Source organism: Amblyomma americanum, chromosome 1, assembly GCF_052857255.1.
Source record: "Amblyomma americanum isolate KBUSLIRL-KWMA chromosome 1, ASM5285725v1, whole genome shotgun sequence".
Classification (NCBI taxonomy): Eukaryota; Metazoa; Arthropoda; class Arachnida; order Ixodida; family Ixodidae; genus Amblyomma; species Amblyomma americanum.
Window position 1 is genome coordinate 155,655,068 of NC_135497.1, and position 16,272 is coordinate 155,671,339.

General features: G+C 43.0%; 1 protein-coding gene across 2 annotated transcripts in view; it reads left to right on the forward strand.

The window, feature by feature from the left end:
- The window catches only part of LOC144113996 (uncharacterized), a 64,973-nt gene that overhangs the window by 36,284 nt on the left and 12,417 nt on the right, over positions 1-16,272 (forward strand). For both annotated transcript variants that reach the window (XM_077647417.1, XM_077647418.1), the window contains exons 5-7: positions 3,324-3,502; positions 8,912-10,415; positions 14,552-14,605. In XM_077647417.1, coding sequence (XP_077503543.1) covers positions 3,324-3,502; positions 8,912-10,415; positions 14,552-14,605 — 1,737 coding nt within the window. The remainder of the gene's footprint in view (positions 1-3,323; positions 3,503-8,911; positions 10,416-14,551; positions 14,606-16,272) is intronic.

Below are 16,272 nucleotides of genomic sequence, written 5' to 3' on the forward strand. Positions count from 1 at the left end.
CTGTGCGAGTTTGGCAAACTCGCTCTACTTGGACAAAACTTTCTTCACACTGTACACATGAACAGTCGGCTTTCCTGTGCAGTGAAAATTTTTGTACAATGCCGGCATTATCTTACTTTGGTCCATGGGAATAGTTCGGAGTAGTGCCGGCGTCATCTAGCCAGACCAGAGATGTGCGCTCGCCAATTGTGCACACTTGCTGGGCAACTACACTGTCAACGCTGCATTTAGTCTGCTTAATTCTCAACCCAAAGACACTAGTGAACCAGACCGTGTCTTCTTTCTTGAGGAATGTCAGCCCAGCAAGTATGTGCGCCTCTGTGTGGGCTTAGAAAATGCAAGTATAGCACCTAATGTATCGCCCCGCTGTTTGTCGTGTCTCTACTCAATGAAGCGCCCGTCGTGGAAGGCAGGCACAGCGGCTTCACCTTATAAAAATAGAGGAGGTGTGAATGTGCATGCATGGTACAATAGAACTGCACAGTTACGTTCCCGGGTGCTGCAATTTCCCGGCTGCTGAATTTGTGAGCCTGTCCCATCTAAGCTCTCGTAAAATCCTTGCAATGCAGACTCTGCTGTTGCGTCACAACTTTGGCAGCTTTCCCTCATGCTATGTTGTGAACGTCACTTCGCGATAGTGGTTTACCGTATGCTGGCATTTTCGCAGTCTACACTTAAGGCACGTGGAATGGCAACGGGGCGAAAATAGAACTTTAGGCTCCATTGGCACTTGGTTGCCACTGCGGTCGGCTTCCAGCGTGTTGCACCCACGTTGACGTTGAGCATACTTACAGCGGCACGAATCTTGTTGCAGCTCCATTGCTGTGCGGCATGGCGTGAACGACTGAAGGCGTGAAAATTAAACTATGCCGCAGCAAAATTCTATGTGGACAGAGCTGCCCGAGGTGCAGTTGCGTGGGTTGGCTCTGAGGCTTTTGTTTTTGTCATCCGCGTTTTCCCTATCATCGGAAGCTTTAAAGGGCAATTCCTAGATGTTGATAAATGTGGATTGAGTAGGATTAAAGTGGCCGCCGTGAAAATAATGGAGAAACGTACACGCGTGCCCAAACTTCTTCATTCCATGCGCCCGCCTTCTTCGCATGCTTCTTCCCTTCTACCAACAGCTGCTCAAGCAGACGGAGAGCCATTGCAGGGCGATTAGTACCTTCTTTGCATGCGAACGATCGTGAGAGCCGCAAAGCCTTAGCTTAAGAGAACCATGATCTCTTTACTAGAAATAAAACAGAAAAAACTGCAGGTAACGATCTACATTTTTTTTTTTCACTCTGTCTTCTCGGATGGTACATTCTTTTTGCGATCCCATGAAAAATGTAGTAGCGGAGTTTTACTGTATGCTGCTGGAAAAAGTACATTCCGAATTGCAGTTTTCTTCCCGGTGTAGCACCGTGAAACCATAGTGACTTTATGGGGCGAAATGCAGCCGCCACAAATGACTTCATTTGCCTGTCTGACACCCATTGACTGTAACCATTTCTGCAATGACAGGCAGCGGCGTGCACACGGGTGAAAAGGCAAAGAAAAAACAAAACTGCTGTTATGAAAGTGTGACAATAAATATATCAGGCCTGTGAACGCGTATACGTTTCAGTGGGTACCACCAGCTGCCAATCCACAGTAGCAGAGCGACGGTGCCGCCACCTGAAGGTAAATCTCGCCGTGAATAAGAGTAGAGGTGCAGCTATTCTCATTCCAAGGTGAACTGCGCAAGATTTTCTTGTGGACAACCTTATGGTGTCAAACTGTGCCAGGATGTTTTTACAAGGTTTTTGAGTCCTGAACGATTGCATTGGAGCTTACTTCCATTCATTATGTAAAAAATAGTTGTGTACTTCAGTCCTGATTGATTGATTGACTGACTGACTGACTGACTTGCTGCAGCATGCTCCTTTCTTCATATGTTCAGCGGGGTGAAATTATGAGGACATCGTCCTCGTGCAGCAGTTTTTGATTTTGTATGTAGTTCTTGTGTACCCTGACCAGCCTTTAAAGGGGCACTGCAACGTTTTGCTCACTGCCAATTCTGGTTAAATGGATTCCTCATGGGTTCCAGGCAGCAGTGCAAAAATAATTATTGAGATCGGAGCCTGCAAATAAAAGTTATTCCACTTAAAAATTTCAGCATTAAAAGGTCAGACAAAAACTCATTTCACTCGCATAATGCTGAGATTGGGCGCTCAGCATTGGGTGCTACAAAGCAGAACAGAGCTATTGTTGCTTTGTCAGAGCAGCCCACATTCATGCATTTCACACTGCAGACAAAACAGGGGCGACTAACTCAACAAATGAAGTGCTGCGATGTTTCTTTTGCGGTAAGATTGGAAGGCTACAACAAGGAAAGCTGCAACCCTCTAACTCCCCCTTCAACCGCACCTCCTGTTCAGCTTTTCTGTTCAGTTTTGGCGAATTGTCCACTGGGTTGTCTTTTTTTTTGTGTCTGCTTGGGTTTGAACAGTGTTGAACAACTGCACTCGCCTCCACAATAGTTTGAAGCAAAATTGAAAGTGTCACTCCTGGCATTAATTTGTTAGTTTTCGTTTGCTTTCACTGTTCATTTTTAGTTTTTTGTCCCATGCAAAAGCTTGCAGCACTCGGAGACATAATATTTTGGATCCATTTCCAGAGTATGAAGGAACCAAATTCAAACTGGATGCCAAACCAATCAGAGGCAGCTCCCAATCTGGCTGCTACCTCATTTTTGCTGCCAAAAATCGCGGCTGTGTTTTGGCACCATCGGCTTAAAATAAGCATTTGTGAGGAAGATTCAGATTTAAATATTAAAATTTTGGCAATCTGTTTGGGCATTCAGGTATCACAATGTCCCATACTATGCATACGAATAAAGACCACATGTTTGATTAACGTTGCAGGGCCCTTTTAACAAAAGTGCTGCTTTCTTACTGTTTACTACATAGAACTCGTGATGTTTTGCCAGTACTTGTGTATTGCATCAATGCCAGTTTTTTATTCTGTTAAAATCAGTGGCTGATCACCTTGGACCAGAACAGTTGCATTAATGGGGTCATAATTTTAGGCTGAGAAGGTTTGGCCAAGACAACTCTGAGCATAATGTTCAGTTCTAACAGTTTGGTTATCACTACTCTTGTTGCCCAGTGCTCGTAATTGCTGTAAACAGAATGTTTTACACACATGGGACCAGAAATTACTCTTACCCAATGTCTTGCATTTACAAATGAGGGGCCCATCTTGGCAAATCTGCTGGTATAATGGAACTGCAATGCTCTTGGCTGCAGTCAACAAGCGTGCAATATTCTCCAATTTTGACTTTTTTTTCCCTCTCCTAGTGTGAAGAAACTGCAGTGCCGTGAGGCTTCCTCTGGTGCATATGAAAACCTTGCTGCACATGAAGCTACTGAGATGTTGGCAGAAGTCAAGCTTTCCAAAGGCACAGCAGAGCTCAAGGAGGAAATAGAAAAGTTTATTAATGACTTCAGAGATGATGATGCCAACAACTTCTCCATTGGTTTGTGGCTAATTTATTTTTTTTTGTCATTACTTGTGAAACTTTTATACACTGTGGTGCTGACCTTATGTTAAGAGTTCTCAAAAGGCAGCATGCCTAACAATGCAAAGGGGGGATTCTTGCTTCAGCTGAATGGGCAATTAAAGTAGCACTACAGATAGAGATGCTGTGGGCTGAGCTGCAGCTAAGCAGACCTCAAATTAGACAAGGATTTAGAAATGCTGCTAGCGATTCAGCAGTAAAGCAACAATGCCACTGCAATGGAAGTACAGCCTTTGTCAAAAGTATAGACCACAAGGGGTCTGCTTCTATGCCATTTAGTGGGACTCTTGTAGCAGCCGTGCTGGTCCTAAATTTTGGAGTTAAGATGAGAGGTCCTAATTCAAGAGATTTAGAATGCTTGTGATTCATAAGCCACACAGCATGCCCCAGCTGCAAAACCCTTTGGGCTCTAAACTTCTGACAATGGGAGTACATAAACTCTTCTTGAAGCTTAATTGGATTTGCATCTTATATCATGGGGTTGTGAATTTCATCCGTAGATTTTCCATAAGGTAATTTTACCCAAGCTGTTTGGCAGTGTCATTGTTCTTATTTACTGCCATTGAGACATTTGCACTTTGGTTTACCTCTTAGCTTTGATGGCTAAGCCCATTTTATTCTTCTCCAATAACTGAAAAGCTGCCTGTGTTTAATACAAACCCAGTTGGTCAAAGTTTATATTGCTAGGACGAATGTGGTGGAATTTAGAGGTACCTACAATATGAAACGAAACAGTAAGTTTGCATAAAAGACTTGCTGCAGTGTCTCAGTATCTTTGGCATTCAGCTGTTGATCCCAAGGTCGTAGGTTTGATTGTGGCCGTGACGGCCGCAATTCACTACAGTTAAAATACAAGAACGCCTGTGTGCCGTGTGATGTTGGGGCACGTTAAAGAACCCCCAGGTGTTCTAAACGAACTCCGAGCCCTCCACTACAGAATCCCTCATAGTCCATGTGTTGCTTTAGGGTGTTAACTTCGCCTTTACACAATTAAGTTGTCACGAAGGAATGAATTCTTTAGTTGTTTCTGCACTGAAGTTAAAAATGCCTTACGGGTGTTATTTGTGCAGAGGAAAACTGCTTAGAGCAAAGTGTGCTCTTCACTCATAGTTGTGGAGTAATCATGGGTTTAATGTGGATAATGTGTTCCCTTTCATATTGGAGCTGCCTGTACATGCACAACACTTCATTAATCCCTTTGCATGAGCGCAGTTTCACTGTATGCTTGGTGAGCCTACTATGCTGGGTTTGTTCAGCATGATACATTCAACACTGAAGGCATGCGAAAACAGCTCCACCTCTGGCAGAACAGCTGTGGAGAGGAGTTGATAAAAGTTGATTCCATGCGAATCTTATGCATGGGATTCGTATCATGTCCTGCTTAAATTGTGTACTGAGTTCCACTTGTCAGTATGTATTTACGTGTTGTTGAAATTACTGATGGTACCCTACCGAAGGGCATGGCCTGCAGATTTGATTAATGAAGCCTCCATGCTGCATTTACCACAGCTGTGTGGTAAACATTTCACTTCTGTTTTCACGTGTTTAAATGTGGAGTCTCAAATTGGAAAATGTAGTGTTTAGGTGCAGCTGTGAATTTTCCAAAGGACTTTGCTTTAAAGGGACATTGAGGACAACTCTATCCAATTTTTGCTCTTAGTAGAAATAGTTTTATGGCTCTTTCTGGATGCGTTGATGTTTGTTCAGCAGCAAAAGACGCACTTATTGCCGAGAAAACTGCGTTTAAAAATTTTCCCGCCGCTCTTCAAATTTGTGATGTCTACACTAAAAAGGGCTCCATGATCACCATTTTGAATTGAATGGCATCTTAGCTTATTCTCTGGGATTCGCATCCAAAGATTTGACGACATACTGCAGTTTACTTGCGAAATTGGCCGGTCAAGGGGATAGGTGTTGTCTTTCTTTCTTTATAAAGGCTGAATGTAGTGAACATAGTTTCTTTGTTGCAAGAATGTGGTAATCTATTGATCCAGGCCATCCTCAGTTAGTCCTCTGGACAACTCTCTTCAGTATTTGTTCTAGCAAAATTTGATTCTTTGGCTTTTGTGGCTGTACAGATGTTTGGCAGCGAAAGGCGTTACTGCGGAGAAATTTGCAGTTGCAAATGGCCTATTTTTTTTCTACCACTCAACTCAAACTTGTGATACTGATGAAGTGAACGCTATTGTGGGCTTCATGATCATCGGCTGGAAGCAGATGGCTGTGTACTCTAGGCTCAAAGATGTGCAAGGTGGTTCCAGACGGTCAATCTCTCAAATTTACTGGAGCCATTGCAGTGGCTGAGTGGTTATGGTGCTCGGCTGCTGACTTGGCAGACGTCGATTCGATCCCAGCCGCGGCGGTCTCATTTTAATGGAGGTGGAATGCTAGAGGCCCGTGTGCTATGCAATGTCAGTGCATGCTAAAGAACCACACAGGTGGTCGAAATTATCCGGAGCACTCTACTACGGCGACCCTCATAGCCTGAGTCACTTTGGGACATTAAACCCCATAAAGCCATAGAACTAAACTTAAATTTACTTCAAATTTTTATGTCATTGCCTGATGACTAGACTATAAGAGTTCTTCAATTGGTTTTGTTCCCAAAATTTTTCAAAGCGCAGGAAATTTATCATAAGAGGTGGAGTGCCATGCTTGTGTTCTGCTGTTCTGGCCAACTTTGGTTTATGAGTTAAAGTATTTTATTTAGTACCTAACAATTTTGAGCTTTAGTCTGCTCTTTATTTTTGTCTCTTTCAAGAGGTCATTCATTTTACTTATGTTTGTAAAACTTGGCCCAAGTAATGTTTTTTGTTTATTTTGAAGGTCTGTATCTCAAAAAAGGAGAATGCCAGAGCTCCCATAATTATACACTGTGTTCTATACAATTATATCTGTCGAAATGAAGATCATGGTTATAGTGTTTATGGATAACTGATTATGATCGCACAAAATTTTAAAAAACAACAAAAACTTTAGACGACAAAAAAAATCTTTTGATATTTTTAAACTTTGTCTATGCAATCTTCTGTGTACCAATGTTCAAAATTGTCAAAAACACACTGAATAATGTTGACACTGTAGCAGTTTCAGCCCTCCAATGAGACCCTTGTGCAAGGCTCGTCACACTATGTAGCTCTGAGGAGACTATGGCTAGTATAGAATGCGGGCAATACTAACAGGTAGCTAAATGACCAAAATATTACAAACATTTCCCAGTTTAGATGAAGTAATTTGAAGCAGCGCCTGAAATAGTCTCTAAAAGCACGTCGTACATATGCAGACCGCTGTGCAAGACGGGTAACACACTTTCAAGGACAGGCTGGGAGCTTATGCTATGAATGTGTGGACGACACAGCATCGACCTCTTACAGCTATGCTTGTGACGGCGAGGGGTCCTTGGATCCGAATTCCAGTCCTTTCTTCTAGCGCACACGGGTGCTTCCCCTGAGTACCAGGACTGTATTACAGGATGTGCTGCTTAAAAAAAAAAAAACACCCAACTAACCTTCAGGGCTGTTTCTGTCCCCACCGCTGCGTTAGTTTCAATGGGAGATAAGGCACTGCAAGCTGTACTGACATAACAAATGGGAGTACACTTCACCCGGGACATCAAGGCCAGCCATGCCATGCGAACGTGTTCCTGGAAGGCTTGTGTGCATCCTCTCTCGGCAGCTGCCTTGTCTTTTCAAAAATTGGATATAAGAATGCGTATGTTAATAAATGCTCAGAGTCCTTGGTGCAGCGAATACAATGCTGAACATGTAGACCTTCCCTTTTCCTTTCTCACTCGGGTGAAGCCTCCCTGGCGGTTGTTGACATTCGCTTCCATCGCACATCAGCAAGACAGCCAAGATTCTGTAGTGGCATTTTGCTCTTATGCTGCTGTTCATGTGTGCCTCATGGATGTGAAGCATAGCTCTGAGTGAGTATTTTGTGCAGGTCGGTGCTTTGTGTCACCTATACATCCAAAGCACGAGAGCCTCCCAGCCTATCCTTGAGTCATCAGTCTTACACGGCGCCCTGCATACATATGGCACACATTTAGCTGCTTTTTTTTGCAAGCATTGCTTCAAAATATTGCTTCTGTATTTGGAATTGTTCGGAATATTTCGCTCATTCAGCAGCCTATTTACTGTCCTAGTATTGCCCACATTCTACAGCAGCCGCACAAAAGGAGTCTCCTCAGAGCTACATGGTTTGTCAAGCCTTGCGCAAGGGTCTCATTGGAGGGCTGAAACTGCTACAGTGCCAACATTATGCAACTTATTTTTGGCAATTTTGAACATCGGTGCACAGGAGAATACGTGGACAAAGCTTATAAATATCAAGCTTTTTTTTTTCATCAGAAGTTTTTGTTGTTCTGGGTTTTTCGAATTTCACACAACCATATCTCGTTATTCATAAACCCTATAAACATGACAGTCTTCACTTCAATAGGCATGATTGTGTAAAACACAATGTATCACTGTGGCAGCTCTGGCACATTCCTTTCTTAGGATACAAACTTTCAAAGGAGACAAAAAATGTTACTTGGGCAAAGTTCGACAAATCTTAGTAGAATGACCGAGCTCGTGAAACAGACAAAAATAACGCGCAGAGTAAGCATCTAGAGTTTCTCTAAAAATTTTCAGGCACCTATTGTTACATTTCAATTTATTCAGAACCAAAGTTGGCAAAAACAGCAGTGTGTGTAAGAGTGGCACTCCATCTCTTTGTGATAAAAAAACTTTCTGTGCTTTGGAGAAAATTTTGTGGACAAAACCAATTCCAGAACTTTTTAGTCTAGTCATCAGGCAATGACATATAAAAATAGAGTAAATTTAAGAGGTCAACCAACCACCCTTTGGGTGATCTTATCTGGAACCACCCTGTACAAAAAAATAACATTGGTATCATCACAGTCTGTGCATGGTAATTTCCTGTGGCAGTGATACTGTACTTAATTTTCTAGCCATTTCTAGATTTTAAATGCTCCGTTTTCTGTGAAAGTAGGCTCTTTGTTACTAGAACGTCGTAATCAACCACAACTTAACTCAAGATCATTCGTAAAGGCCTTTGACCTACCATGGACAGTGTTTGGCTGGTGATGATGATTATGAATCACGTGGTGTAGGCTAGCTTCAGTGTACAATACAATATTTATTTCCCATAAATGACTTATAGTAAAGTATGGGCGGGTTTGAGAAAAAAAGCTGCGGAGAGCAGCACCAAGGCAATCCATCTGCAATCCACCGCTCAATCCATCTGTGACATGTGCAGCCTAGACAAGGCATTTGATCATGTGTCAGTACTAAAGCTTTGTTTGCTTACGTATAGTAAAGCTTTCGATAAACATGTTAATGTCTCTCCGTATCTTTTTTACAGGGTCAGATTCGGATGATTTAGCACGTGAAAAGGATCTTGAACATGCTTTTGAGAAGCTATATTCAGAGAACGAGAAGTTAGTCATCACTGTTGGCGAGCTCCAGTGCGAAGTAAAAGCTCTGAAAAACCACCACGAAGACCTTGAGGGCAAGCATGCGAAGCTCATTGAACAAGCTGTGAATCATGAGAATGAGAAGTCGAAATTGCAGAAGAAATTTAATGAAATTATGACTGAAAAGGAAGCACTGATGGAAAACGTGAAGCGTCTTCAGGCTGAGAACTGTCGGCTGGAATGTGCCTACTCAAGTATTGCACTACGTTGTGAAGAGATAGAATCACAACTGGATGAAGTGAGCTGTGAAGATGCTTGCCTTAGGTCTTTACTTCATGACCGAGGCAATGAAATCCTTGTGCTTGAACAACACAAGCAAGACTTGCTTGAGAAACTTGGAGAGTTTGAAAGCGTCATTTCAACAATGGTGGATGCAGAACAAGAGCTGTCCTCTAGACTGTCAGATTTGGAGAGCCTTCATTCAAGAAACAAGGAACTCAGCAGCATGAAAATGAATTTGGAACAAGAGCTGAAGATGGTGAAAGATGCTTTGCATGCATTGGAAGATGAGAAAAGAATGACTGAAAGAGACTTAACCAAACTGTTGGAAGACAAAAGTGTGCTTCAAGAGAGCAATCAGTCGTATCTCGCAAAGCATGCACAACTTGAAAAGGAATTGTTCAAGACTAAGCACGAACTTGAGGTTTGTCAGTCTGAGGCAAAACATTTGTCTGGTGAAAATTGTCGTTTAACTAAAGAACTGAGTGCAGTCATAAGCTCGCATGAGGCGACTGTACTTAAAAACAGGGAACTTGAAAAATCACTTGATGGTGTGTCAAAAGAGAAGAATACAATGGAAGAACATCTGGAGTCAGTGACAGACGCATTGAAGACTGTTGAGGCAAGCCTTAATCAAGTGAATGCTGAACACTTAAAGCTGAGGCATGAAAAGGCATGTCTGGAGGAAGAGGTGTGTGTAATTAGAGGGAGGAATGAAGAACTAAATGCCTCAAAAACTTCCTTGCAGATGCAGCTCTCGGGGGCTCTTGCACAGCTTTCAGCTGCAGAAAGGTGCAAGCAGCAGCTTCAAGAAGAATTGGCATTGACTGAAGAAGCTAAGCATGAGGCTATCAAAGATGCATTGCACAAAGATAAGGCTCTCAAGAGCCTTGAAAGCCAGAATAACAACCTTGCAAAAGCCTTGCTCGAGCAGCAGAAGCTCTGCTCCAAACTTGAAATGGAGCTGGTATCGTTGCAAGACGCAGCAGATTTGTTGCAGGCTCGGAATGAAGAGCTTCAGTTCAGCACTGATGCATCCAAGCTGCAGTTTTCAGTTGCTGAGCGCCGTGCCAACAAGTACAAGCTCGTCTGCAGTGAACTGGACCTGCAGAAAAGGGACCTGTGTGACCAAATTAAGCAGCTCTCGGAAGAACTAACGGAGCTAAGGGATGGGTGAGTTTTTTTTAATTCTTTGTCCCCTTCTTTCTTTTTCTTTGCCTCACTTTTTAATCATTTACTCATACATGTGCATTGAGTAGTACCAGGGCACAAACAGCAGAGCGATCAGTTAATATGTAATTTACTTTAATGAGGCGGGACTGTTGCTGCTTGTTTCATTCTTTACTTCATTACTTTCTTTACTTATTTTTGTGCTCACAGTTGCCTGGAGGTCATACTTAAGAGTGTGGGAGAAGCATATCGCCATCAGTTCTAAAGTGGTTTGTTTAGTTCCTTGGTATGACGTCTGAAATTTCAGTGCTGCATGTCTTGCACCTAATCAATCCATTTACAGTCACCGGCCAGTTTTTCAAACACGAGGAACTGCGAAGACGTCCTAAAAATCGGATTTCACTGTGTAAAAATCACTTTACGTCAACTTCTGTTTGCCAGTTTGGTGGTGGAAGGAGTCACCAGTTTAGTGCACATTCTGATGTTTCACATGACTGTGTCGCCGTTTATTGCGTGCATTTACAAGCATGGCCACTTTAGAGAACTGAGCGTTAGATGGCTGTACTGCCGTCAACATGTCGCGGACGAAGTCCAGACACGAAAGCGAGCCCGCTGCTGTGGGAGCTGTGCTGCACCCGCTGTACGGAGGGCACAAAACGAAAAGGCAAAGATGGCATGACAATTCACAAACGGCATCGGTATTGTAAATAGTTACTTCTGGCTGGTAGTGGTAGCTATGTATATGTTTTTAGCACAAAATCTTGTATTAGTCAATAAGAACTCGGGATTTGAATCCAAATAGCCTACTGAAGCATGCTTTCTCGGTTCCTGGAGCAAGAAAACATGCTGCAGATCGGCGATTGGAATTCGCTGCTAATTTCGAAATAGCTTTATGCTCGACGCTGTGGCGTAATGAATTATGGGTATGCCATGCGCACTGCACCAGTGTGTGGTTTTGGTTTGATACACTGGCATGGCCATAATTTGTTGCCACAGCAGGACGGTTACGGCTGTGTAACGCGAGATTCAGCGGTAGCTGTTTAGGCGTTTCGTTTTGGGGATATTTTGAGGTAGAAAAGATCCTCATATCGCACTGGTGTAGTGGTCAAAAAATGCACCCTTGCACTGGCAGGCGGCTGTTCCAAACAGAGCCACCTGTAGGCTTATGCAACCCACGTTTACCTTGATATAATGTGAAAGTGTTAATGATCGGTGGGTGCGTTAATAACATCCACCCGTCAGCGACTCCGCCAGACGATTACGAAGCGCAAGACAGGGACAGGAGCTGAACAGCTATCGCTGTACAAAATTGTACAGCTATCACAAACAGCCAGCAATAACTCTACAACCAGGGGCCTAATGTATAATAGTTAAGAAAAGTATTGGCAGTTCTCACGACCTAGAGGAAGCGCCTCAGTTGATCCAATATCACCGTGCTACGGAGGACTCCTTAAGGCTCAGCCTAGGTAGTGTCACACTTTTTTTAAAGTTTCACAACAAAGTAGCGCTGGTTTGTCGCTGGTGGCAACCTCATGTGACCCAGTCTTTTCTCGAGGGTGCAAAGGAATAGACGAGATAAAAGAAGAAATGGCTGTCTGGTGTTTGAAAGCTGCCGGACTTCAACTGGAGCAGTAGATGATCGACGCGTACTTTGGAGAGAATTTTAAATTAATGACATTGATGATAAGGCTCTTAGTGGTCAGTGTAAAAACTAGAAGCTGAGACAAGCAACACACAGCGATTGCCAACTTGTCGTGCAGCTTCGCAGACAAGCTGGAAAAATTTGGCAATCACACCTTTTTGTGTTTTGCCCTGCTTATGAGTTTTATTGACTGTGTGCTACTCTAAATATGAATACAGATTAATTGTGTGTACGTGTGGAAAGCGAGAACAGTGAGGTCACCTATTTTTTTTCATACTATTTTCTCTGAGCAATTAACTGCATCCTGTGCTCTCTTTGTTAGTAAGCAATGGATGGAAGGCATGTCTACCATGTTCGTTAGGCTGTCCATGCTTCAGAGGCATGCTACTGGCACCTGATTCAACTTATTTAGCGTTGCGACAAGTTTTACACCAAGGAGAGGGCACATCTCATATACGACATTTTCTAATTAACACATCATAGCCTGGAGTAATGAGGCAGATGTCTCATATAGAAAGGCTGTTCTCAGAAATTTTCCCCAATATTCTAGAGTTTAGACAAGTGATTTTTACTTTTGGCCCCTTTTTCTGAGACCATCAGTGCTCGTGACACAGGGCATAATTGGGCGCACATGCTTTGCAACATCAGTGAGAGCCATATAGAAAACTACCATAGGGCTGTTGGGAGCCTCTTCTGTTCAAGACCTAATAAATGATAGACAGCACTAAAATTACGCCGTAGTTCGTGACAGCTCTTCTTAAGAGCTGTGATCCAGTATACTCTGCACCGATATGGCTAATGCTTTCGCCCATGAAACTCTGCTGAATTCAAGTTTTCTTTGTCATACATAAAAATAAATATTGGCATGCACCAACCAAACAAATTTGCTACTAATGACAAAAAAATTTGCCAGCACTGAGTCGGATGTCTCCACTTAGGTGCTCGGTCGTGCCCACAGTGAGACTCTTGCCGATATGAATTTAAAATATAAGCAATACTGTTCCGAGTCCCTCCTTAGTATTTCCATGCTAAAAGAAAAGGTGTAGGAAAGTTTCTTGGCAAAAACGGTTGTCGGCTAGCCTCAACATGCCCAGAAACCAGTGCTTTACGATTTTAACCAATTCCGATATAATTTCACCGGCAGATGCTTATTGGTGCTTTTGGTTAAAACTGGAAAGTACACAGCTTAAGTATACTGTAGCAGATATCCAGTTTCTATCGTTTGTTTTCTTCCTGCTTTCTTCTCATGATGCCAGAGAGGGGTCTGCCGCAGTGGCTCAGTGGTAATGATGCTCGGCTGCTGACCTGAAAGACGCGGGTTTGATCCTGGCCGCAGTGGTCGAGTTTCGATGGAGGCGAAATTCTAGAGGCCCGTGTACTGTGCAATGTCAGTGCATGCTAAAGAACCCTAGGTGGCCAAAATTTCCGGAGCCCTTCGCTATGGCGTCCCTCATAACCTGAGTTGCTTTGGGACGTTAAACACCCATAAACCAAGATGCCAAAGAGACTCCTGAACACTTGAATTACATCTCATTACTTTCATGTGGCTCTGAATCTTAGCATGAATGTGAAAATAGCACTATCATTAGAGACCGTCAACACAAATACATCTCGTTCAACATGTGTAGTGCAAAATTGCATCGACAGGATATTTCTGCTTTGAATTCATGCTTCCTTTTTCCCCCAAATTTTTTTAGTACACTCCACCTTGCAGGCCACGTGCCTTATTTTTTTAAAGGAAAGGCCTTCTAAAGTCACATTCCGATTTTATCAAAACGAATGAAATCTGATGTATGAACAGGATGGCAGAAAACACGCAATGCTTGTTGCCTATGAGACCACTAATTTGTGCTCCCGGTGAAGGGCATAATGAGCAGTGGGTATGCATGGCAAGCAGTTTTGGTGAACATACACGCATCTACTTGTAATGCTTTTTTTACCTTCTTGCTGGTTCGGTTCACCAACTAGTGCCTACATTATCACGCACTGACAGCTTATTCCAGCTGCATGCAGGAGGCACCGTTTCTGCAGAGCTGCCCAAGCTTGTCCAAAATGCTCAGTGGACATCAGCCTGTATAGAAATAGGACTTCTAGGATTCAGTATAAAACAGGCTATGCATTGGCTGATATAGAATTTTTCTACGCTCTTGCTTAGGACGCAGGTGGCAGCAGGAGAATTTAACATGGTGATGGTGTCCGGGCTATCATGGTGCCTGTCTTTGGAGAACTTTCTCTTTTCCAGTTTGGCCATTTACTGCAGGTATTCGCGTGTGTTGTGTGGTGTAACAGTGGCAGTGGCATTGCGCCTTTAGCAGATGCGCTTTCCTCACCTCCCAACCTCTGTTTCCTCTGTTTTGTGGGTTTGATATAGTGCTGTTCTTTATTTCTTGATGTTTACTTGAGTTGAATTTAGGTGTGAAGTGTACTGTCAATTTTTTTTACTGCTCTCAAGTGCAGTGTATGTGACTAAAGAAAAATCTTGTGTTCCTTTCAACAGACAAGTTGCCGGCTTGACTGAGCAGCTTAAGGATAAGACAGTAGAAGCTGAAAAGTGAGTTTTTGCTTATTGATATTTGTGCTCACTGAATTACACTAGTGACAGCATCTCAAACATAAGTTGTGAGAGATGACTGGCACCTATAAAATTGCCTGTTATGCTGTGCTGATGTTGCCTTCAGATATAAGGCTATTTATTAGGCTGATTTTGTGTCTCAGAGATTGTAACTCATGGTCATGTCCTAAGCGCACTAAGTCCTAAGCCAGTATCTCCCACATGTGAGGCAGCTGTTCTACCACTAAGCCACCACTACAGCCATGTTAATGAAATAGTGAAAACCAGATGCTGTAAGAAAACACTCACTGCTGTCACGTAAGCTGCAGACTTCAAATGGCAGTAAAAGATGGGGACAGACTGATCAGATAAGTTTATTCTCTGGCAAGGGGTTCTCTTTGGTGCAGGTTGTTCCAAAAGATACTAATAAGCTTCGTTTAATGTAGTTTAATGCATCTTTGCTTTCACTCAGTTTTAATAAAATATCAGCTCTGCTCTGATATAGAACTGTTCTTATCCCCTCTAAGAAAATTTTGCAATTAAAACTGTTTAAATGCTGATCACAAATGCTAAACACAGCCATGGTAATGCACAGAATGTGAAGCGATTACTGAATCTTGTTTTAAACTAGCAAAAGCGGTGGGCCTGCTATACATAATGGAGTGTTTCCTCGGACACCGCACTGATTGCAGCTGATTCTAGTGACACACCCGCCCTAGCGGCTTAGTGATTGGGGCCCTCGGCTACTGAGCTGGAGCATCCAGGTTCAAACCCGGCTGCAGTGGCTAAGTTTCGATGGCGGCGAAACACAAAAGGGACCTATGTGCTGTGCAATGTCCGTGCATGTTAAAGATCCCCAGGTGGTCGAAATTATTCCAGAGCCCTCCACTATGGCACCTCTTTCTTCTTTCTCCCCCACCTTCCTCCCTTCCCTTGGGGCACAGTTGAGGTGTCCACCAAGAAGTGAGACAGTTGCTGAACATTTTCTTTCCTCAAAAATCACTAAAAAAAAGCAACCTGCTGACGCCCGCTGACTGGCATGCCACAGTGTGCAGCTGCATAATGCCGCATAGCTTATGCAGCTGCATGTGCCTATGCTATGGAGCATTCTTTCATATTTACACACACTTTACCATACATTTGGCTTTCTAGAGTTGCTATGTTTCAGCTTTTGCCAGTAGTCATTTGAGAACTTACTGCAGGACTGGGTGGTTGCAAAGTTAGAATGTGTGGTATCTGGGGGAGTTTCGCATTTAATGCCTAAAACATTGGTGGCCTATTGGCTCCTGCAAAAACATTCTTGGCTGTTGTAAATGCAGCAGAATATAACACATTTGAAAACTTGGAATACTTTTGACACAAATGGACCATTCCTTTTAATTTATCGCAGGAAATGAAACCTATTCACTACCGTGTTTACGTGCATTGTGTGTTTGATTACCCTTTGTCATGGGGCCCAGCTAGGTTAGATATATGCAGTATCTAGTGTTGGCCAGCGTTGTGCTAAAAGTGGTACCTTGGATGATACAGTAAAGGGTCCCTGACCCGGTTTGACCATTTCAAATAAACAAGCCCAGTGCATATATTGGATGTTATGATTGTAGCTGTAAAATATTAAAGCCATGCGTGCCCTGTAAGGCGGAAAAAATTCAAATCATAGCCCGTTT